The sequence below is a fragment of the Phoenix dactylifera genome, chromosome 4, assembly GCF_009389715.1.
Source record: "Phoenix dactylifera cultivar Barhee BC4 chromosome 4, palm_55x_up_171113_PBpolish2nd_filt_p, whole genome shotgun sequence".
Taxonomy (NCBI): Eukaryota; Viridiplantae; Streptophyta; class Magnoliopsida; order Arecales; family Arecaceae; genus Phoenix; species Phoenix dactylifera.
In genome coordinates, this window is record NC_052395.1 from 32,562,805 (window position 1) to 32,585,386 (window position 22,582).

Sequence of the window (22,582 nt, forward strand, 5' to 3'; positions counted from 1 at the left end):
CGGATATCCCGCAGCGCCCTCGCCCCGATCGCTCCCGAGGGAGCCAGAGAGGATCGCATTCGCGATCCTCTGTTCTGGCCCTTCCAAAGAAGGAAGACGGTCCCAGCCGACTTCAGCCCGTATCTCACATTAACAGAATGAAAATCCTTCCAGAGAGACACAAATGAATGAAATGATTACATAATTAAAAACACTTGACGTGATTCAATTTGTGACTTTGTGTAATGATGTCAATCTGAATCAGGGTGTGCTAGCTGTAATCAAATGTCAGGACCCATTTCTGGTAATTACGTACAGGAGAACAAATAGCTCATGAACTACTGACGCAACAAAAGACAAGCACAACATTACATGTTTCGGTGCACTGTAAACAATTTGGGATGATATACCACTATTTTTATTTAGAACATTTTGTCACTGCAAGTTCACATTACAAACTTTGTGATGCCTTTTCTCATTTCATATGTTATATTTTTCAGGAAATTCCATTTTCTTAACAAAATCTGTCATCAACGTAACAGGTCAGCAAACATTAGAAAGTTTATAATGAATATACAAAGATGTCATGGATTAAAAGCATAAGCATAGGTTGGTTATGCTCCCTTGAGAGTGTTGGAAATTGCAGGAACTTTGAGAATTAGAAGAGTCCAACCTTCCATGCTGCATCTCCCTGCTCTTTCATTTCAGTTTCTTTTAGGAAGAGGAGAAACTCCAACAATAGTTCCCGTTACTCCTGAACTAACTCCAACATCCATATGCAAGCCATTGTTGCTCAAAGGTTCATAGCTTGATTTGTTGATTATTCTGTTCCCATCAGTTATAACAAATGGCTTTGCAGCTTGTGCAGTAGGTGATGAGACTGAGTTAAATACGTACTCTTCAATTTCAAAATTTTCATTGTAAAGCTGAGGGACGAGACAGGTTTCAATGGAAGTAAGGGGCTTCACAGGGTACCTGCGAGACCGTCTGCTCCTAAGAGTGCTTCGGCCCCTACCATGCCCATAACCAAGACCAACACTCCTTGGAGAAACATCGACGAGTGAATGGACCTGGGTCCTGGGTTTTGATGGCACCTCCACCTCCAACAACTACATTGGTGGTTTCTGCAAATGGACGGCTGTAATGGTGCGAATGCGATGCATTGCGCACGCAAGTATTCTGCAACCAAAGAAAGATATATTGATCAAGCTCAATATATTGAAACAAAAAGAAGAAAGGAATAGATAAGAAGTGGGGAACAAAACTATGAAACCATCAGCTTCTCCCTGGAGGAATAAAATGAATGAAACATTTAAATTCTAAATGGTTCAATGTGATTAGTATAGTTTGAAGCAGCCAATGCCCGTAAGAAGGATTTGTATTCATGCTAGCATGGCTGGTATTTGGACTTACAAAATGGAATACCCGAGTGCCGATAACATATTTATCTAGTAAATTGGACATATTCTTTCATAGTTGCGGACATGACCATTGAAGGCAATGCCAACCTTATACTTCTGCCAAAGATCTTGAAGGTTATCTCATCCCCTTGGCTCCTCAAAGGATCGTTCCGGACCATAGTATGCTCCAGAGGAATAACCAAGAACCAGATGAGAAAGGAAGATCAACCGTGGCTGTTTTTGTCTATCAACTGATGAAAGGCTGTGCTCGATGAATTCGTACTGCTCAGTCCCTCATCTCCAGTCATGCTCGGTGTCAGGTATACAGAAGCGAAACATGCCATAATCTGTTGAATACCTGATGATAACAATAATAAAAACAAATTTTAAGATGAATTATTTGGCTATAGCAACAAGATGCGACAATATAACTGGATATCATGATATCAGAATTTTAAATATTTCAATATTATAAGCAGAAGGCATTACTATGGTAGAAGTTACACCAGCTTCATTATAGTTATAATACCAAAGCAACAAAAAGATAAGCAGTCAATAACATGTCCTTCATCTGTAAGGCATTTACAAATCCAAAACAAGAAGAAAAACATGGAATTTAGAGTGCAGTGCCATACAATGCTGAAGAGAACTCACACTCCATACAAGATTTCGCACAAAGAAATTCTCCGAGAATTGTTACTCAAAGGGGATGCCTAATGGATCGAACTCAACTTGAGTACTTAACAACTATAAATGTTTCTGTATTGCATATATACAAAATAATGATGCATAAGATAATCAAAAAATCAGCAATGCTAACAACTTACATGGAAGTCATTTTTTGATTCAACTCAATAGAAACTTTGCTTATGTCAAAGTTTTCAGTGAATATCTTAAGTTATTGATAGACATAACAAGAGAGGAAAAGGCATTAATTAATGAAACAATCTAAATCATTGGCTGTTTGATCCAGAAGAGATTTCACAAATTGAATTAAGAGATCTAATGGTACTACATTAAACAACAAAAACCATGGAACCTATAAAAGCAAATGCTCTGTCTTTTCAGAGAGGACACCAGGAAAAAATAAATTCAGCAGAGCTCATTTCTTGAGGCATCTACCAGAATTTTGCCCGGTTCTCTGCAGGAATATAAAACATGGTTTCAGCTAGTACACCACATTCTCCACCTGAATCCTTATTGCCATAGAAGGACCCTGTTCCAGGCCAATCACGCTCATGATTACCACTGAAGGGAAAACATACTCAAATGTTATTTGCTATGCTAACAAGAGAATGATGTTCTAAAGTATTATATGGAGTAGTGAACTAATGAGACTAACCTTCCAATCATATAGGGCACAACTGAAGCAATGGGCTCAATTTGTGATGTAAACTAATCCCACTGCGATATGTATCCATTTGCATAGCATATATCTCCAATATGGATAACCATATCTACGTTGTTCAGGGCCTTGATTAGCTGGTAAGTGGTGTTCAAGGAGTCAGGCTGAAAATTGTTGGATTCATTGGAACCATCAACTTCTGCCTGAAAGAGAATCCAAAAAGATCATTTGTGACGATATGCTAGACCAAATTCCATTTTTCACTAATATTTCTATGAGTAAAGAACTTGACACCTTTTGCCTGACCACGTGATTTATATTAGAGAGTTGTCCACTCATTATTGTTAAAAACCCATTTTAGGAATGTACTGGTAATGTGATTCTGATAACAATGTCAAAAAACAAAGAAACTTATAGTAATAAAAAGCACTGATTGATAACATGGTCCTGATAAAATTTTTTGACCCAATCACATGGAATAAGTTTTTCCAGCTATTGTTGTTGGCATCAGGCAACTATGCACCATGCAAGTGGTTACAGAAATGAAAAGATTATAGAATCAGAAGACAGAAGTGCACACATGCTTTGATAAATGCAATAAGGCACATACAAAGAGTGGAATATTTACTGATGGGAAGTTGAAGACAGTGATGATGATGAACTACAATAGTTTTAGTAGATAGCATTGAAGTCATCTAGAAAGAAGCAGTGGAAGGCAGTGATGGACATCTGTAATTCATTTATAGAAAAGATGCAACTAGTGGATATGTGACCAGTTTGACAAGGAAAAAAAGACTAATAAATTGGGGCTGGACAGCTATGACCATTTGTGTTATGGAAGTAAGGGCTCTTGGTGGATGGTTCTACTCTTGATGAGAGAGAAGAGGCATTTGTGCAAGTAGTATACATTCCCTGCCAACTACTTTATGCTACTTGATCAGTTTTTGATGTTAAACTGTTGTCTTTTCAATGGCTATGATGCTTTCAGGAACTAGGCTTTCAAATCTGGGACTAGTATAGTGCATCATTCCTGTCATGCTCTGCCCTCTTCCTGTAAACTTCTATACCGCCCATGATGACAAGAGTATCACTTTTCTGCATTTTTACTGACCCCCACCCAAGCCACTCATTGGCCAATTCATTAACTTAAATGTGCTTTAGTTCCAGTCTTTCAATCCCTATGATAGTGATCCATGAAAGTTTCACGTGCCAAAATGTAGTTAACTAGTTCCATGAAAATTTTTCACCAAGTCCTTAGTACTTTCTTCTATAGAAATCTAACTTCAAAACAAATCACATAAAGGATCTAAAGTCAATTATTTTTATCCATTTTACTCTTAAATATCTTTATCTAAATGATTTTTTTCTAGGTTTTCAAACTCATTCTGAGCGCTGTCTGAAAATTTCACATTTTCAGAATATGCAGTATCATACCATTTATTCAAGAAAAGAATGAATTGGACTCATAAAACATGAACAAAAAGAAATCACTCTATGGAGACAGCATTAACAAAAATTTAACATACTGAGGAACAAGATAGATATCAATTATCAAAAAATGAAAACAAAATAATAGGATACAGAATAGGCATGAAAATATTTTGGGTACAATCATGGAGTGAAGCTAAAAGAAAATTTCTTACCCTCCCCATATCGCCAAAGATGACAACACTCTGCAACGAGTCTTGTCCAAGGTAAGGAGATGCTTTGAAATTGTATGACTGAGTCCAAATGTACAAACCATTAGATAATCTATGCCCAAGCCTGTATGTATGTATACCTGCAACATTGTTATATAAGAATATTATGACTAATAAGACTGCTGATAGAAGCAATTGCCAATTTTCAAAATCCAATAAAATGACAATGAATATGGAATCATCTTGCGGAACTTGAACTATGAGTTAAACTATACATGAGCTATCAATACATCAACACAAAAATGTAGAATAAATTAGATACTTTATATTTATTTGCGACCAGTCCTTTAGAAAACTTGTTTGTATGAAACCAGGATCACACCATCCCACCGTTCTTGCAGATGAACAGGCAAAATGTCATATGTAAACTTTGGATTAATTGTAAGATCTGTGGCACGCTACATTAAGTTTCCATCTTCAGGATCTAGAGCCATATAAAATATAACTTAAAAGAGAATGTGGAGGATATTAATAATAATCTCCCACTCAAGAATGTCATCTTAGATCAATAAATTGTAGTTTCCTTTTCAATGACGAGTTTCTAATTTTTCTCTACAACCACAAAAATATAGACATCATCATAAATTTGGCAATGAGGATGAACGGTGATGACAATTAATCTAACCTTAATTTACCTTCATTTTGTGAAGACTGAGGATGTAAAAGTTAACACCCTGAAAAATTGTATTTTTACCTATGTTCATGTAATGCAACAGAAATATATTTAGTCTATTTGAAATTCCATTATATTAATATATTTTTTTAAGAAAAAGAAGGGTTTCCCTATAATTTATTTCATGAGATAGGAAATGAATGCAACTATAAGTACCAAAAATTGTCTAGTAAAAACATTGCCTCCTAAAACTGTCTAAGTAAAGCATGGCCTTCTAAATTGATCTAGAGCAGTTGCATATTTAGCACTAGAAAATGAATTCCATTCTTTTCGATCTTCTGAAAATCCAGTTATTCCTTGGAAACCAAATCCACAAGAATAGATGTCATGCCAAAGGAAAACTAAAGAACAAATTGCTAAGTCCATTCGCTAAATCGAAGCTTAGAGTCCCTATTCTTCTGGTTCATTTATATGCTCCCTTAACAGGTGTCACGCCCCGAGCCCGAGGCGCGGCAGACGCCGCACGCCCGCACGGCGGGCCGCACGGGCGTGCAAGGCAGCAGATCATATCAAAGCAGATACAGCTTTTCAAAGATAACATAATTATTTAAATTATTCAAAAGCGGTCTTACAAAATTCCAAAATAACATATGCCAATATAATTCAAATGACCAAACTAAACTAACTAAAATGCCAATAACTGAAAAATCATCAGAAACTCTAACGCACTCCCCAATCCCGTGCGATCAAGCCTCTGGATCTGAAAAATGGAGAAAACAGAATAATGAGCTACACTAGCCCAGTAAGCAACAAAATACCCCAGAGTGGGGTCAGAGCATATCAGATCAAAATACAGGACAATGTTTGAAACAAATCACAAATAATATCATTTTTGTTTTTATAAAACTCTGATATCATAATCTCAACATGATAGGCTACGGCCACGTAACCCAGTGGCATGGGTTGCATAGAGTGCCAGAAACCACTATTGTTAGTCACCGGTGGAAACGGTGTCCAGAAACCACTATTCTAATCACCGGTGGCGCGGTGTCGAAACCGGTTCCTCACAGATTACAAGTCGACAGGTCCAACGTATAATCCCCATTGGCGGGGCCAGAACAGAACAGAACAGATCATAGCCATGCTGAGAATATATATATATATATAAACAGATTTCATAAATTTTTCAGTCATAGTTTACGGATTTCAGAGCATAATTTTCAAATGAAATTTAACATGCCAGACCCATTTTACTAAATACAAAATATATTTATTTGAAAATCACACTTGAAGTATTAAGTTACTTACCTCTTCTCGCTTGATTCCTACTTCAGGTAGATGGATCAGGTTCACCTGTTTAAATTTAATTAATTCCTTGTTAATTTCAGAACTAAGCAAAATCCAGAAATAATTCTATTGGACACAGCCCAACAGGGCCTAGAATTGGCCCATAATGGGCATGGCCCTATAGGGCCCATATCGGATACGGCCCAATGGGCCCACATAGACTTAGCTAACTAGGGCCCCCAATGTTGGCTTCTAATTGTACCTGTATACAATAAAATTTATTGCAGGGACTAATACTTAATTACATGGTACTGTTCTATAATAAAACTTGAGTGAGGGGACTAAATAAATATTATTGGGGACCTTTACGTAATAAGTCTTTTCTATAAGGATCAAATACAAAATACAGAAGATCCTTTTTGTGAAATAATATACTGTCAAGGGCTTATCTGCAAAATTTCATTTAGTGGCCAAATGGGTTCGGGTTTCGGGTTTCGGGTTTGGGTTCAGATTCGGGTTCCGGGCTCAGATCTGAACTGGATTTCAGTTTCGGATTTTTTTTTTTTTTAACCGGGCCCATGTTGGGCCCACAGTGAACCGAGCCCACTGTGAACAGGCCCATGTTGGGCCCTGTTCGGCCCGTAGGGCCATCTTCCTCCCCCAATCCCCCCCACGGCAGGGGAAGACCGAGAGGGAGAGCGGAAGAGGAAGGGGGCGGCGGGGTGGCCAGAGGCCACCCCTCGGTCGACGGCCAGCCGGCGGCCGTTGCGGTGGCCGGGGTCAAGATTCATCCGAGATGGTCTCGGTTCATGAGGCCAAAACAAAGGAAGGGAAGCTTTCTATTTGGCATGGAATCAAGGGCAAAAGAGGAGGGCTTACCGGCGGTGGCAGAGGCAGTGGGATCTCGGTCGAGGCTGCTCAATCCGGCGATCAAGCGGTGGCGACGGCGACGGCGACGCTTTCCGAAAGGGAAGTGGATCCCAAAACAGGGGAGGGCACGGGTGGTGATGGTGGTGGATCCGGCGGCCCGCCAGCCACTTGGGAGGCAAGAGCAGAGGAAGAAGAGGGAGGAGGAGGAGAGGAGGGGGGTTCGGTGGTGCCCTAGGGAAGAAAGGGTGGGGTTTTTATCGTCCCCACCATAACGGCCCTCCGCCGCGAAAATCGCGGCGGTCGGGCGAGATCTGCGGCTGTGAATTGGCCGCGGATTGGCTAGGGGGGCGCCGCAGAATACCCGCGGCGTCCTTGCCCCTTTTGGTCCCCCGGAGGAGCCGGAGAGGATGGCGATACTCTCCGGTTCCTCCCATATCAGGATCGGGGCTGAAGTCGGCTGGGGCTGCCAACTTCAGCCCCGTATCTCACATTCTCTCCCCCTTAAGAAAATTTCGTCCTCGAAATTTAAAAAAAACTCTAGGTCTGCCAAATTTAACATACCTTAGCTTGCAAAAAGGTTCGGATATTTTTCCTTCATCTCGTCCTCCAGCTCCCACGTGGCCTCTCGTTCTGAGTGATTGCTCCACTGGATCTTAATATAAGGAATCGTGCGCCTCCTCAACACTTGCTCTTTTCTATCAACCACTCGTACAGGCTGCTCAGGATATGTCAAATCTTCTCTAAGCTGCAAAGGGGCAACTTCTACCACATGGCTCATATCTGGAATATACTTTCGTAACATTGAAACATGAAAAACATTGTGAACTCCAGACAGTGAAGGTGGAAGTGCCAATTTGTAAGCCACAGCTCCTACTCTTTCCAGAATCTCAAAGGGGCCGACATAGCGTGGACTGAGTTTTCCGCGTATTCCAAATCGCATCACCCCTTTAGTAGGAGACACTTTCAGAAACACATGATCTCCGACCTAAAATTCCAATTTCCTTCTTCTATTATCTGCATAACTTTTCTGTCTGCTCTGAGCTATCCGGAGGCGTTCCCTGATCAGCTGGATCTTCTCTACTGTTTGTTGCACAATCTCGGGGCCCATAATTTTTCTTTCACCAACATCATCCCAACAGATAAGTGATCTACACTTTCTTCCATATAGAGCCTCATAAGGTGCCATTTGAATACTTGCCTGGTAACTGTTATTATATGCAAACTCAACCAAAGGCAAGTGACGGTCCCAAGAACCTTTCATATCCATTACACAAGCTCTTAGCATATCTTCCAAGGTTTGAATGGTTCTTTCTGATTGGCCATCAGTCTGAGGGTGGAAAGCTGTGCTGAAGCTCAGAGTGGTCCCCAAGGCTTTATGCAAACTACTCCAAAAGTGAGATACAAACCGCGAGTCCCTATCGGAAACAATGGATACGGGTACTCCATGCAACCTCACTATTTGTTCAATGTAGAGCTCTGCAAACATTTCCAAGGTCATTCCTACTTTGAATGCCAAAAAGTGTGCCGACTTTGTCAATCTGTCCACAATCACCCATATAGCATCATAACCTTTAAGAGTGCGAGGCAACCCGGAGACGAAGTCCATAGTGATGTGTTCCCACTTCCATTCAGGAAGTGGTAGGGGCTGCAACAATCCTGCCGGTCTTTGATGCTCTGCTTTAACTTGCTGACATGTCAAACACCGAGCCACAAATTGTGCAATTTCTCTCTTCATATTATTCCACCAAAATATACCTTTCAAATCCTTAGACATCTTAGTACCCCCAGGATGCACTGTATATCCAGTATTATGAGCTTCCTTCATAATTTCATTCTTTAAATTGGAGTCATTTGGAATACACATTCTGTTCCTGTATCTCAATGATCCATCCTCATGAAGTCTGAATTCTGATTGAGAACCTGATTCAATATCACTTCTAAGCTTTTGCAACTGAGGGTCATCTGCTTGAGCAATCCTGATCCTCTCTATCAAGGTAGGTTGGACACGTAAGTTTGCCAATTGTGCATTAGAGTCATGCCAACATACCTCAATTTCTGCTCTCCTCAGATCTTCCAGAATTTTTCTCTGAGAGGTGAGTAAGGCAGCAATACTACCAGTGGATTTTCTGCTCAATGCATCTGCTACCACATTAGCTTTTTCCGAATGGTAATGAATAGACAAATCATAATCTTTCAGTAACTCTAACCATCTTCTCTGTCTCATGTTTAGTTCCTTCTGGGTAAAAAGATATTTCAAACTTTTGTGATCAGTGTACACCTTACAAGATTCACCATATAAATAATGTCTCCAAATTTTTAATGCAAACACAACAACAGCAAGTTCCAGATCATGAACGGGGTAGTTCTCCTCATATGACTTTAATTGTCGGAAAGTATATGCAATAACCTTATCATCCTGCATCAGTACACAACCCAATCCTTTCTTTGAGGCATCACTGTAGATGGTATAACCTTCGCCACTAGAGGGAAGGGTAAGGATGGGAGCGGACACCAAACGTTGCTTAAGCTCCTGGAAGCTCTGTTCACATTTATCTGACCACTCAAACTTAACTCCTTTACGAGTTAGTCGAGTCAAAGATGCAGCAATAGAGGAAAAATCCTCAACAAATCGTCTATAATATCCTGCTAGGCCCAAGAAGCTGCGAATCTCAGTAACACTATTGGGTCTGCTCCAGTTGACCACTGCCTCGATCTTCTTTGGACCCACATAGATACCCTCTTTAGATATTACATGCCCTAGGAACATCACACTGTCTAGCCAGAATTCACTTTTCTTCAACTTACCATACAACTGCTCTTGTCTTAGGGTTTTCAGTACTAACCTCAAATGTTGCTCGTGCTCGGCCTGGCTCCCAGAATAGATCAAGATATCATCAATAAAGACTACTACAAATTTGTCCAGAAAGGGTCTGAACACCCTGTTCATCAGATCCATAAAAGCTGCAGGGGCATTTGTCAGTCCAAAAGGCATGACCAAAAATTCATAGTGCCCATAACGAGTACGAAAAGCAGTTTTAGGCACATCTTCAGCCCTTATCTTTAATTGATGGTACCCAGAACGAAGATCAATTTTAGAGAATATCTGAGCACCCTTTAACTGATCAAATAAGTCATCAATTCTTGGTAGAGGATACTTGTTCTTTATTGTTGCTTTATTTATCTCTCGATAATCAATACATAATCTCATACTACCATCCTTCTTCTTTACAAATAAGACTGGAGCTCCCCAAGGTGAAACACTAGGTCTGATAAAATCCTTATCAAGAAGATCCTGCAACTGCTCCTTTAATTCTTTTATTTCAGCTGGAGCCATTCTATAGGGGGTCTTAGAGATTGGTGTGGTACCAGGAATTAAATCAATTGCAAATTCAATTTCTCTATCTGGTGGCAAGCCAGGAAGGTCTTCCAAAAAGATATCAGGGTATTCATTCACTACTCGAATATCTTCCAATTTTTGATCTGATTGTCTGGTATCAACCACTGTGGCAATATACGCCATACTCCCATTTCTAAGCAGCCGCTTAATTTGCATAGCGGAGACAACTCGAGGGGAGGTATAAGCACCACTCCCTACGAAGCTGAATTCGGTATCTCCGGAGATCTGAAAGTTTACCCGTTTCTCATGGCAATTAATGGTGGCAAATTGTGATGCTAACCAGTCCATACCGAGGATTATGTCAAAGTCATGCATATCTATAACTATCAAATCAGCAGGCAAGTCTCTACCTACTATCTGAATCGGACAAGTCTTGCAGACCTGGTTACCAATCATCCCGCTCCCGGCAGGAGTGCTAACATGCAGATCATACTCTAATTGCACATAAGGCAGGTCATGTTTTTGCACAAATGTAGATGACACAAAAGAATGCGTAGCACCAGAATCAAATAATGTATGAGCATAAACAGAAGCAACTGGCAATGTACCTGATACCACAGTGTTGGATGCCTGAGCATCCTGCTGAGTCAGTGCATAAATACGACCCTGTGTGTGTGGTCTCCTCCCTTTCTGCTGCTTAGGAGAAGAAGGCTGAGCTGACTGAGCCGGAGCATGATAAGTTTGCACTTGCTGGGTTCTTGTAGTTTGAGGCCTCTGAACTGATCGAAGGTCCTGTTGAGGACACTCAGCTACCTTATGACCCTGCTGGCCGCATCTGAAACAAGCACCGGATAATCGTCTACAGTGTTCAGTCTTATGCATACCACCACATGCATCACACTTATGCTTCTCTTGCTGAATAGTTTTTCCATAAGATCCTTGCTTCCCTGATTGCCAAGATTGATTATGAGATTTTGCAGTCTTGCTAGAATTCTGTCCACTGCGAGCATCATAATCTCTGCTTCTCTTCTTTTGTTTCCTATCTTTGGCATCATATGTTTCTTTCCAGACAATTTCCAGATTCTTAGCCCTGTCTACCAGATCATCATAGTTCGTCGAGTGTATTGCGGCCAAACTCCGACGTAAGTGAGGCTTCAATCCTTCTTCAAATCTTCTCATCCGGGACTCTGCATCCATGACGAGGGTGGGAGCAAACCGAGATAGCCTGTCAAACTCTGCCTCATACTCATCCACAGTCATAGTTCCTTGATTCAGATAGAGAAATTCCCTCTCTAGCTCCCTCAGGCGACTGGAGGGAAAATACTTGGAGTAGAATGCAGTGCGGAATCTTTGCCAGGTAAGTGCCTCCTGCTCGGGTGCCAATGTGCGCTCCACAGACATCCACCAATGATGAGCTCGGTCCTGAAGCATATAGGTGGCAAATCTGACCTTTTCTTCATCGGTGCACTTCATTGCCCTGAAGGCTTTCTCCATTTCATCTATTCAGGTTTCGGCCTCTTGAGGACTAGTAGTGCCTTTAAAAGCCGAAGGTGCCATTCTCTTGAATTCTGCAATACTCCTTCTTTGCTCAGGAGGAGCAACATCCTGCTGGACTAGTTGCTGAGGTTGTTGCCTCTGTTGGCGTACTAACCCGACGACCTCCTCGATCAGTTCGAGCACCCGAGTTTGATTTCCGGCAGCAGCTTCTGGAGTTGATTGACCCTGAGGCCCTGAGTTATGCGATGCCTCGCCCGTTTGGTTAGTGGGGGCTCTTCCCCGAGAGCGCCCAAACATCCAATTCAAGCTACGAACACGGCGAGACGGCATTCTGATTCAGTGAAAATATATAAATTTTAAAAATATTTATTCAAACAGAATAATACAAAATAATTAATAAAACAAATGAACATTATCCCTTTGTCTAGTTACTACCCCATCTCTCAACTTTCCAACGAATCCTAAGGATCTTAAAACTTAGGCTCAAATATGACTGTTTCAAACATAATCCCTATGAATCTGAAACCTGAGCTCTGATACCACCAAATCTGTCACGCCCCGAGCCCGAGGCGCGGCAGACGCCGCACGCCCGCACGGCGGGCCGCACGGGCGTGCAAGGCAGCAGATCATATCAAAGCAGATACAGCTTTTCAAAGATAACATAATTATTTAAATTATTCAAAAGCGGTCTTACAAAATTCCAAAATAACATATGCCAATATAATTCAAATGACCAAACTAAACTAACTAAAATGCCAATAACTGAAAAATCATCAGAAACTCTAACGCACTCCCCAATCCCGTGCGATCAAGCCTCTGGATCTGAAAAATGGAGAAAACAGAATAATGAGCTACACTAGCCCAGTAAGCAACAAAATACCCCAGAGTGGGGTCAGAGCATATCAGATCAAAATACAGGACAATGTTTGAAACAAATCACAAATAATATCATTTTTGTTTTTATAAAACTCTGATATCATAATCTCAACATGATAGGCTACGGCCACGTAACCCAGTGGCATGGGTTGCATAGAGTGCCAGAAACCACTATTGTTAGTCACCGGTGGAAACGGTGTCCAGAAACCACTATTCTAATCACCGGTAGCGCGGTGTCGAAACCGGTTCCTCACAGATTACAAGTCGACAGGTCCAACGTATAATCCCCATTGGCGGGGCCAGAACAGAACAGAACAGATCATAGCCATGCTGAGAATATATATATATATAAAAACAGATTTCATAAATTTTTCAGTCATAGTTTACGGATTTCAGAGCATAATTTTCAAATGAAATTTAACATGCCAGACCCATTTTACTAAATACAAAACATATTTATTTGAAAATCACACTTGAAGTATTAAGTTACTTACCTCTTCTCGCTTGATTCCTACTTCAGGTAGATGGATCAGGTTCACCTGTTTAAATTTAATTAATTCCTTGTTAATTTCAGAACTAAGCAAAATCCAGAAATAATTCTATTGGACACAGCCCAACAGGGCCTAGAATTGGCCCATAATGGGCATGGCCCTATAGGGCCCATATCGGATACGGCCCAATGGGCCCACATAGACTTAGCTAACTAGGGCCCCCAATGTTGGCTTCTAATTGTACCTGTATACAATAAAATTTATTGCAGGGACTAATACTTAATTACATGGTACTGTTCTATAATAAAACTTGAGTGAGGGGACTAAATAAATATTTTTGGGGACCTTTACGTAATAAGTCTTTTCTATAAGGATCAAATACAAAATACAGAAGATCCTTTTTGTGAAATAATATACTGTCAAGGGCTTATCTGCAAAATTTCATTTAGTGGCCAAATGGGTTCGGGTTTCGGGTTTCGGGTTTGGGTTCAGATTCGGGTTCCGGGCTCAGATCTGAACTTGATTTCAGTTTCGGATTTTTTTTTTTTTTAACCGGGCCCATGTTGGGCCCACAGTGAACCGAGCCCACTGTGAACAGGCCCATGTTGGGCCCTGTTCGGCCCGTAGGGCCATCTTCCTCCCCCAATCCCCCCCACGGCAGGGGAAGACCGAGAGGGAGAGCGGAAGAGGAAGGGGGCGGCGGAGTGGCCAGAGGCCACCCCTCGGTCGACGGCCAGCCGGCGGCCGTTGCGGTGGCCGGGGTCAAGATTCATCCGAGATGGTCTCGGTTCATGAGGCCAAAACAAAGGAAGGGAAGCTTTCTATTTGGCATGGAATCAAGGGCAAAAGAGGAGGGCTTACCGGCGGTGGCAGAGGCAGTGGGATCTCGGTCGAGGCTGCTCAATCCGGCGATCAAGCGGTGGCGACGGCGACGGCGACGCTTTCCGAAAGGGAAGTGGATCCCAAAACAGGGGAGGGCACGGGTGGTGATGGTGGTGGATCCGGCGGCCCGCCAGCCACTTGGGAGGCAAGAGCAGAGGAAGAAGAGGGAGGAGGAGGAGAGGAGGGGGGTTCGGTGGTGCCCTAGGGAAGAAAGGGTGGGGTTTTTATCGTCCCCACCATAACGGCCCTCCGCCGCGAAAATCGCGGCGGTCGGGCGAGATCTGCGGCTGTGAATTGGCCGCGGATTGGCTAGGGGGGCGCCGCGGAATACCCGCGGCGTCCTTGCCCCTTTTGGTCCCCCGGAGGAGCCGGAGAGGATGGCGATACTCTCCGGTTCCTCCCATATCAGGATCGGGGCTGAAGTCGGCTGGGGCTGCCAACTTCAGCCCCGTATCTCACAACAGGAAAAAAGGTTCTAACAAACTTTCTCCATTACTGGAGAAAGGGTCCAATCAAAATAAATTTAAAATATGTATCAAGGAATATATATTTTGTGTGCGAACAAAGAATTGGAAAAAGGGTTCAGCTGGCTGCTATTGCAATGTAAAGATGTCATAAGATCTTGCTAGGATTGACGAACATAACCTGTCTCGGAGGGAATGAAAGACATAAAATGAAGACAGGTCAAAGCAAGGTATATACCTGGAAAGAACTGTAGCCATAGTTGAAAAGGAGTATGGAGGCGGCATGGATCACAGAGCGAGGCCACTGCTGCTGCTGGTAGTGTCATTGAAATTTGTAGTGAACTTGAAGGGGGACTTGTTATAGACGACTTGCACCCATCTATTATGCATCGATCTATTCTCTGAGTATACACGCACCCGCTGGATGTCTTGGATTGTTGGCCACTCCGGGCTGGCCTGTTGGCAAATTTTTCTCATCAGTCCCATGTTGCACCTGATCACCAGCTCCTCCAGATGAGCTGTATGTACTCCTTTCCTTGTCCTGGTACGTCTATGTACTCTTTTCCTTTTCTTTACACCTCCTTGCGCTCCTTTCAGAAAGTATGATGGGAGCGATTCCATTTCGTAATCGTGCAGTTTCATCCTTTTCAAGGATTGAATGTTCTCCACCACTTGCAATTTCGGGCAGCACTCAACCTCGAGGGTTGTGAGCGCAGGGAGGTCTGAAACCTTCTCCAGGTTGAGATTGTCCCTTATATACAACTCTTTGAGCGAAAGGAGGTTCTCAATGGTTGTTAGGCTGCCGGCATATGTGATATCCAATTTTGTCATGGAGGTTGCGTGGAGCAGGAGACCCTCGGGAAGAGACATCAACTTGGGGCACTCATAAAGGCTCAGGTACTTTATGCATTGCTTGGGTTCCTTTATCCCAATACCATTCTTGCCAATTACGCATATTTCTGAACTTTAGTGTCTCCAGCTTGGGAAATGCACACTTGGAAGAATCTACTCCTGCTCTGCCGCCGCCGCTACTACTGCTACTAGTACCAACCAAAAATTTAGGTCCAACATCTACGACTGGCGCAGCAAATTCGCCGATGGAAAGAAATTCTAGATGAGGAAGCAGCCCGCAAGGTGGAAGCCGCTCACAGTAATTACAATAATGTAGCTCCAACCGCGTCAGATGTGGAAAAACAATTGATGTTGATGAAGATGCTTCTGCCATCCACTTTGGGAACTCACGGCCGAAGTAACCGCTGATATTCAGTTCTTCCAGGCAGCGTGGAGGGTGGAGCTCTTCAAACACCTTCTCGATTCTCCTCATCTCCTCCTCGTTGGGTTTAAGATGTTGCGTGCAACTCAGCCCGAGTGACTTAAGCTTGGATTTGTTTCCAATTTTGGCTGCTTTTGCCTCGGAGCTGCTGGATATCAATTCCAACTTTTTGATTGAGAGATTCGTGAGACACGAGAGAGATCTCAATTCTTCCATCGTGCAGCATCCCTCTGTCCGGTTGCTCTGTAGCATAAATCCACGTAGTAGTTGAAGATTTTGAAGCCTTCCTAGCCCTGTCGGCATCCCAACCCCCCTCGTATGATCAAGATCGAGGCTCCTAAGGTTGTGTAAATTCACGATACTGTTGGGAAGGCTAGAAAGGCGCGAACACATCTGCATATTCAAGAACTGTAGATTTCTAAGATTCCCTATGCTTTTTGGTATCACGCTTATCTCGGACCAGGAGATATCCAAGAACTGTAGATTTCTGAGATTCCCTATGCTTTCCGGTATCACACTTATCTGGGACAATGAGATATTTAAGTACCTCAGGTGTATGAGGTTACCCAAAGAATCTGGCAGTCCTTGAATTGTCGACGAACAGATATCCAGCACTCTTAAACGAGAAATTTTATTGAAAGCAACATCCATCTGAGTCTCAGACAAGCGGGTCCCTCTCCATAGTAGAGTCCTCAGCGAGTCTTGTTCTACTAGGACATCAAAGATTTCTGTTGTTTGATGGTCTCTCATATATACACGGCGCAGCTTCATTGGCCCATTACTGTTTCCTGCTTCGTGCACCTTCCTGACAACCGAGCTCTCATCTCGTGCCAGATACCGAGAGAGACAGTACAGGAGGTCATGCATCTGGAATTCATTCCGATCATTATTACATGGCTGCAGAAGATTCCGCATAATCAACTCTCTATAGTACTCTTCTGCTGTCTCTTCCATAGTCGAACTCCCCTCAGCTTTCACAAAGCCCTCGGCAATCCAAAGTTGAGTCATATCATGCATAAATAATACAGAGTCTTCAGGAAATAATGAGCAGTATATAAAGCATTGCTTCAGATAGCTTGGTAGGTCTTCGTAACTCAAATATAATGCTCCCTTAACCTCCTCAGGAAGCCCAGATGTGGACCATGCAGCGCTTTCAAGAACTCCATTCCAAGCTTTCCTGGTCTTCTCCTTCGTGCATAGCACCCCTGCAGTCGCTTTAATGGCTAGAGGAAGGCCATCACATTTCTTAACAATCTCCATCCCTATGTCCTTGAGATGCTGGATCTCGACCTCATCTCCAGTCAGGACCACTTTCTTGCAAAGCAATAACCAACTATCCTCTAAAGACAATTTGTCAACATGATGGATGTTCATTGCCAACATCTGCATCACGATCTGTTCATTTCTTGTAGTAACAAGAATCCTACTGCCAGCAATACAACTTTTTAACGTGTTACACAATAAGTCACACCAAACCTTTGCAGTCCAAACGTCATCAAGAACAAGAAACAACTTCTTACCCCTCAGACTGCTCTCGACTTTAGGCTCAAGCGAGGACCTACTCTGATCCTGGGCAAGATCATTCTTGTCTCCATCGTAGATATCTCTCAGCAAATTTATCTCATCAGACTCTTGCGATACACACACCCACTTCTTCACTGAGAACTCGTCCTGAATCCTCTGGTCATTATATATCCTTTGAGCAAGTGTGGTCTTTCCAATCCCCCCAGCACCCACAACTGCGAAAACAAGAATGTTTTCAATTACAGATCCTACAATATCACTTAATTAGCGAATCAACCAAGCTCTGGGCGTGCTTTTCAATTACAGATCCTACAATATCAATCTCACCTACAGGAGATGTCATGCGACTAATTTGAGATGTCACTTGCTGCTTGTCATGGGAAGTGAGCTCGAGATTGAATTCAGACCTCCACCTGAAAATCTCCTCAAGCTTCTGATTGAGTTCTCTAATTTTCATGCCAATCTCATAAGAATTTCGAATTCTAGAGCGAAAGAGACGCTGTAAGAAAATGATCAATTAGTGACAAAATAGTTTGCAATGAATCACAATTTATCACTAATAAGTATCACAAGGAATCGAAACAAAAAGTTCATCATAAAATATTATTTAGATAGTATTTTTGGCAACAAAATTATATATTATTGCTATTTTTTGTCACTAAATTTATGGCACCAAATACTCCCATTCCAGTCTTTATGTGGGATTTTTTTGCTAACAATTTATGATGATTTTGCCACGAAAAATTATTGTGGTGAATACCATAACTACAAGAAACTTAGACATTAGCGACGCTTTTTTTGGCTATTAGCGACGCTTAAAAGCGTCGGTAGAAACCATCCCGACGCTTTCCAAAGCGTCGGTAAAGCGTCGCCTATGCTACAGTGGAAAAAATATTTTCCGACGCTTTTAAAAGCGTCGCTAATTTCAATTTAGCGACGCTTTAAAGCGTCGCTCTTTCCCGACGCTTTAAAGCGTCGCGAATTCCCATTTGCAAAAAAAATTACCATTTTCGGCCTACATCTTCTCCTCCATTCAGAAATACAAACAACCTTCCCGATCGGTACCTTCATTCCGTCCGTGCAGGGTGGTTGGGTTTGGCTATATAAATAATTTTTTTTTCAGATCCGCCGATGTGGGACTAAAATGAAGTGATTTTTTGGCTTCCGACGACGCTTTTTGACGGAAAAAATTTTTTGCCGACGCTTGGAATAAGCGTCGGCAAATAAGAGTCGGTAATGTCCCTTTTTTATGTAGTGCATAAATTTTAGTGACGATATATTTCTTCATGAATTGATTATTAATTTTGACGATGATGTTAGAATCATTCCTAAATATATACCTGTGGATATAAGAAATTAAAAAATATATTTTTGTGATGAATTAATTTCATTATTATTATTTATTTTATATTTGACAACAAAATTATATTTCATCATAGATAGATCTCTATTTTTTTTGACAAAGATAACATTTCAAACCTGAATATTTACTTATTGGTGCCTTATACAATTTTGTCGCATAATGTAGGTTATTTACTAACGAAATAGTATTTCCCATGCATTCTTCAATATATAAATTTACGATAAAAAACATCTTAATTGCTAATTATCTAATTACCATTTAGCAATGATAATATTTTGTAGTTAAATATACATTTATTATCAACATATATAGTTTTATCGTTGAATACTAACTATTTAATGATGAATTGAATTTTTTATCCATGCATCATTGTATAACTTTTATAATGAAATATTTTTTGTTTAAAACTATTTATATAATTTAGCAATGATCGTGATTCATGATTAAATATATATTTATTGGCAACATATATAGTTTTGTTGCAGAATATTGACTATTTAATGATGACATGAATATTGTCATTTATACATCGTTTTATGACTAATAATTTTTGATGCAAATTATTTATGGTTTATTTTTTGGCAAACTACTTTTGTTGCAAACTAATTTGGAGTGCCTACAATAATAATATTTCATCAATAAATATGTGATTGATTCTTTTTCAAACATATATATTTTAAAATATTTCCTACTAATTAATATTAAATATATCATTTATATTTTAGATGTAATGATCATATATCGATTATTATATATCCTCGATGTACTTAAAATACTTTAAAAATTTAAATATGCCATTCACAACTTCAAGCGTCCACAAACTATTTGGTAATAGTTTTATATATGTTAGTGATTATTAATTGATAAAAGGTTTATTACAAATAATTTATTAATATAGGAGGGTGTATAATATCTTTTACCTACTGTTATAAAAAAAAAGTCTTTAGTACTTATTGGTTATTAAAGGGATAGTAAATTTAATAAAATTGACTATATATTATATTTTAATTATGATATGAATAAAAATTCATAAATGATCTATTTTTAAAAAACTTTAGAAAAAATATATGCAAATATAAAAATATATAAAATTATTTTAGATATTTTAAATAAAAGGTTTTCAAAATATTTTAAAGAATAAAATGAAGTCATTCATTTTTTTATTTTTTTAATAAAAAGAAGAGGATTGATTCTTTATAAAAATAAATAATTATAAAAATATAAACTATCATAATCTAGTTGAAATGAGTATATTTTATAATATGAATAAGTTTAATTTGAATAAGTATATTAAACTATAATATTTTATTACGAGGTAATATTGTTATAGGGGCTGAGTAGTAGGTATTAAAATAAGGGGTCTTAGGTTAAATTTTTTATATAGGCATGTGCATAATTCTTCTCTTTTTCAGTCCTAATTTATAATAAAATTTACTTGTAGCAACAAAATTTTTTTATGGCTAAACGTATAAATTTTTGTAGTGGGAAAGGAGAAGCATACCGAAGAAGTGGAGGAAGAAGAACCTTCACTACACTTATCGGCCTCGATGCGACAGAGGTCGAGGATGTCGTCGGCGTCGTACATAACATCCTTGAGCTCCTTGAGCCAGTCATCCACGGCCTCATCATTGATCCTCTTCCTCTCGGCATCGACAAGGACTTTGCTGATCTTACGGAGCTTGTTCTGGAGCTTTTTGATCTCGCCAGGCACACCCAAGAGCTTGTCAACCTCTTTCTTCGCCAACTCCACCAGTAGTTCAGCAAATCTGGTGACAAAGGCATCCAATATCATCGCCATCTTTCTGCTATTAATCTGGTGACTAGTTGGGATTGGGAGCAAAGGAAGAGACAGCTAGATCTGCTTGCTCTCACAACGGCTATCAGGGACCAGGTCGGGGATCTGCAGGAATCTAATATGAGATAATGGCGAAGGTATTGACCCCAGCTCCGGTTGGGATCCTTTGCGGCGTGTGTTTGCACGGCAGACCATATCATCAATCATGGAGATAGATAGCTGATGCGGTGACGGCCAAGAGCTGTACGGTGCTTCCAGTCTTTCCCAGTCTTTTCCCACTGTTCCATAAAGCCTCTCGATCGGCATGGTAAAGAGACCTGCCGAATCATGGTCTTGCCTTTTATAAAGGCATTCCACTAGCTGCTGTCTTCCTAATCCCACTGGCTGCTGTCTTTGTCTTTTTATATGTGAAGGAATCCCACGAGCTGTTATCGCTTCTATGATTAAAGCTATGAAGGAATCCCACGAGCTGCTATCGCTTCTATGATTAAAGCTATAAACTTGTACAAAAAAGGAGAAGCTATAAACACACGACAGATACATAGGATGATCCTTATACGCTGCATTAAGAAGAAATAATTTAATTTATCTTAGCTGGTTGCCAGTATCCATCAAATCAGTGGAGAGGGAGGGGGGGGGGGGGGAGGGGGGGGGGAGAGGAGGCTTCTGAAATGTGTGAAGGGGGGGCTTCTGGCATTTAGAAGGAAAGGTGATATTTTAGATATTCAAGTAAATGCTGTATGTGTACCATAAGATAAGAAATTCAGCCAACAATACCGTGGTATTCTGGGGTAAAAAAAATAGTTTTCTGCATAATAATATTGCAAGAAGAGCATCAAGAGGGAAAAATCCAAAAAGATAAATAATAGAGGACATTATCTAACATGCAGCGGGAAACATCAAGATAGGAGCAAAACTAAGTAAAAGTGACTACTTGTTTATTATCAAAATTTGGATCATACAGATGTTCGGAGAAAATTTAGATCAGATACTCAACTAAACTTGCACCTTTACTGACTATTTTTCTTGCTGAACAAAGGCATTTGAGCAAATACAGAAAGATCAGCCTTAAATAGTAATTAATAGCAGAGATAACAGTAGCATTTAATGAGAAAAGAAGGGCAAAAATATGCATAATGATTAAAAAAATTCAGAAAGGATTCCTATATGATGACGCAGTTGACAGTTTCACTTATCTTTTTCCAGTTGTGTTAACAAATCAACCCTTATTTCGTCTAATTTGTGGCTTAAACAGGACAATGTTCGGAACCAGCTGATCCAATTTGAGTTGCTACTCACAGCTGCCACATTTGTTGTGACAATCTTTGCAGTTGTAACAGGTGTTTTTGGAATGAACTTTGAAGATTCCGTGTTTGAACGTGCATCCAATTTCAACTGGGTCCTGATTATTTCTAGCATCTCTTGTGCGGCAATATATATCTTTTTTCTGCTAAATGTCACGCCCCAAATCCGGATCATGACACGGCCGTACTATTGCAATCTTATGCACACAATAATACGAAGCCACTTAAAATTTCATAATAAAAATAAATAGTTTCATTTACTAATGTCATAACATTATTCATGAAGTTGGAATAGTACAGAGCTTCTAAATTTTGATTATTACATAATATTTTCAGTTACCCCAACCCTGAATAACACCAAGCTCCCTGCTTCTAGTAATCTTATTCATCTGTAGAGAAAAAAATAGGAAAAAAATATGAGCTACGCAGCTCAGTAAGTAACCAAGTACTATCTTATTGGATTAAGTACAATTATGTCAATGCAGTGATTAAAAAGCCAACAGTTGTAGCAAAATAAAATATTTTATAGATGGCATACACAAATCAAGTCATAAAGCAATGCATGTTCCATTCATGAAAGTT

The 22,582-nt window shown here is 40.5% G+C and overlaps 1 protein-coding gene and 1 pseudogene across 6 annotated transcripts; both read right to left on the reverse strand.

Annotated features, from left to right (window-relative positions):
- Window positions 1-365: 365 nt before the first annotated feature.
- LOC103698421 (putative disease resistance RPP13-like protein 1) lies at window positions 366-21,109 on the reverse strand. Of its 6 annotated transcripts, XM_039126155.1 has the most exons (7): window positions 20,403-21,109; window positions 14,980-18,037; window positions 4,368-4,504; window positions 2,722-2,927; window positions 2,502-2,627; window positions 1,393-1,737; window positions 366-1,158 (listed from the first exon to the last, which is right to left on the reverse strand). In XM_039126155.1, the coding sequence occupies exon 2, from the start codon at window positions 17,401-17,403 to the stop codon at window positions 15,625-15,627; it is 1,779 nt and encodes a 592-aa protein (XP_038982083.1). In that variant the 5' UTR covers window positions 17,404-18,037; window positions 20,403-21,109; the 3' UTR covers window positions 366-1,158; window positions 1,393-1,737; window positions 2,502-2,627; window positions 2,722-2,927; window positions 4,368-4,504; window positions 14,980-15,624. The 6 variants fall into 6 exon arrangements, with proteins under 6 accessions (XP_038982083.1, XP_038982086.1, XP_038982085.1 ...); XM_039126158.1 differs by lacking the exon at window positions 2,502-2,627; XM_039126157.1 differs by having other exon boundaries at window positions 1,393-2,595.
- Window positions 1,674-8,327, reverse strand: LOC120110697 (annotated as a pseudogene).
- Window positions 21,110-22,582: the final 1,473 nt, after the last annotated feature.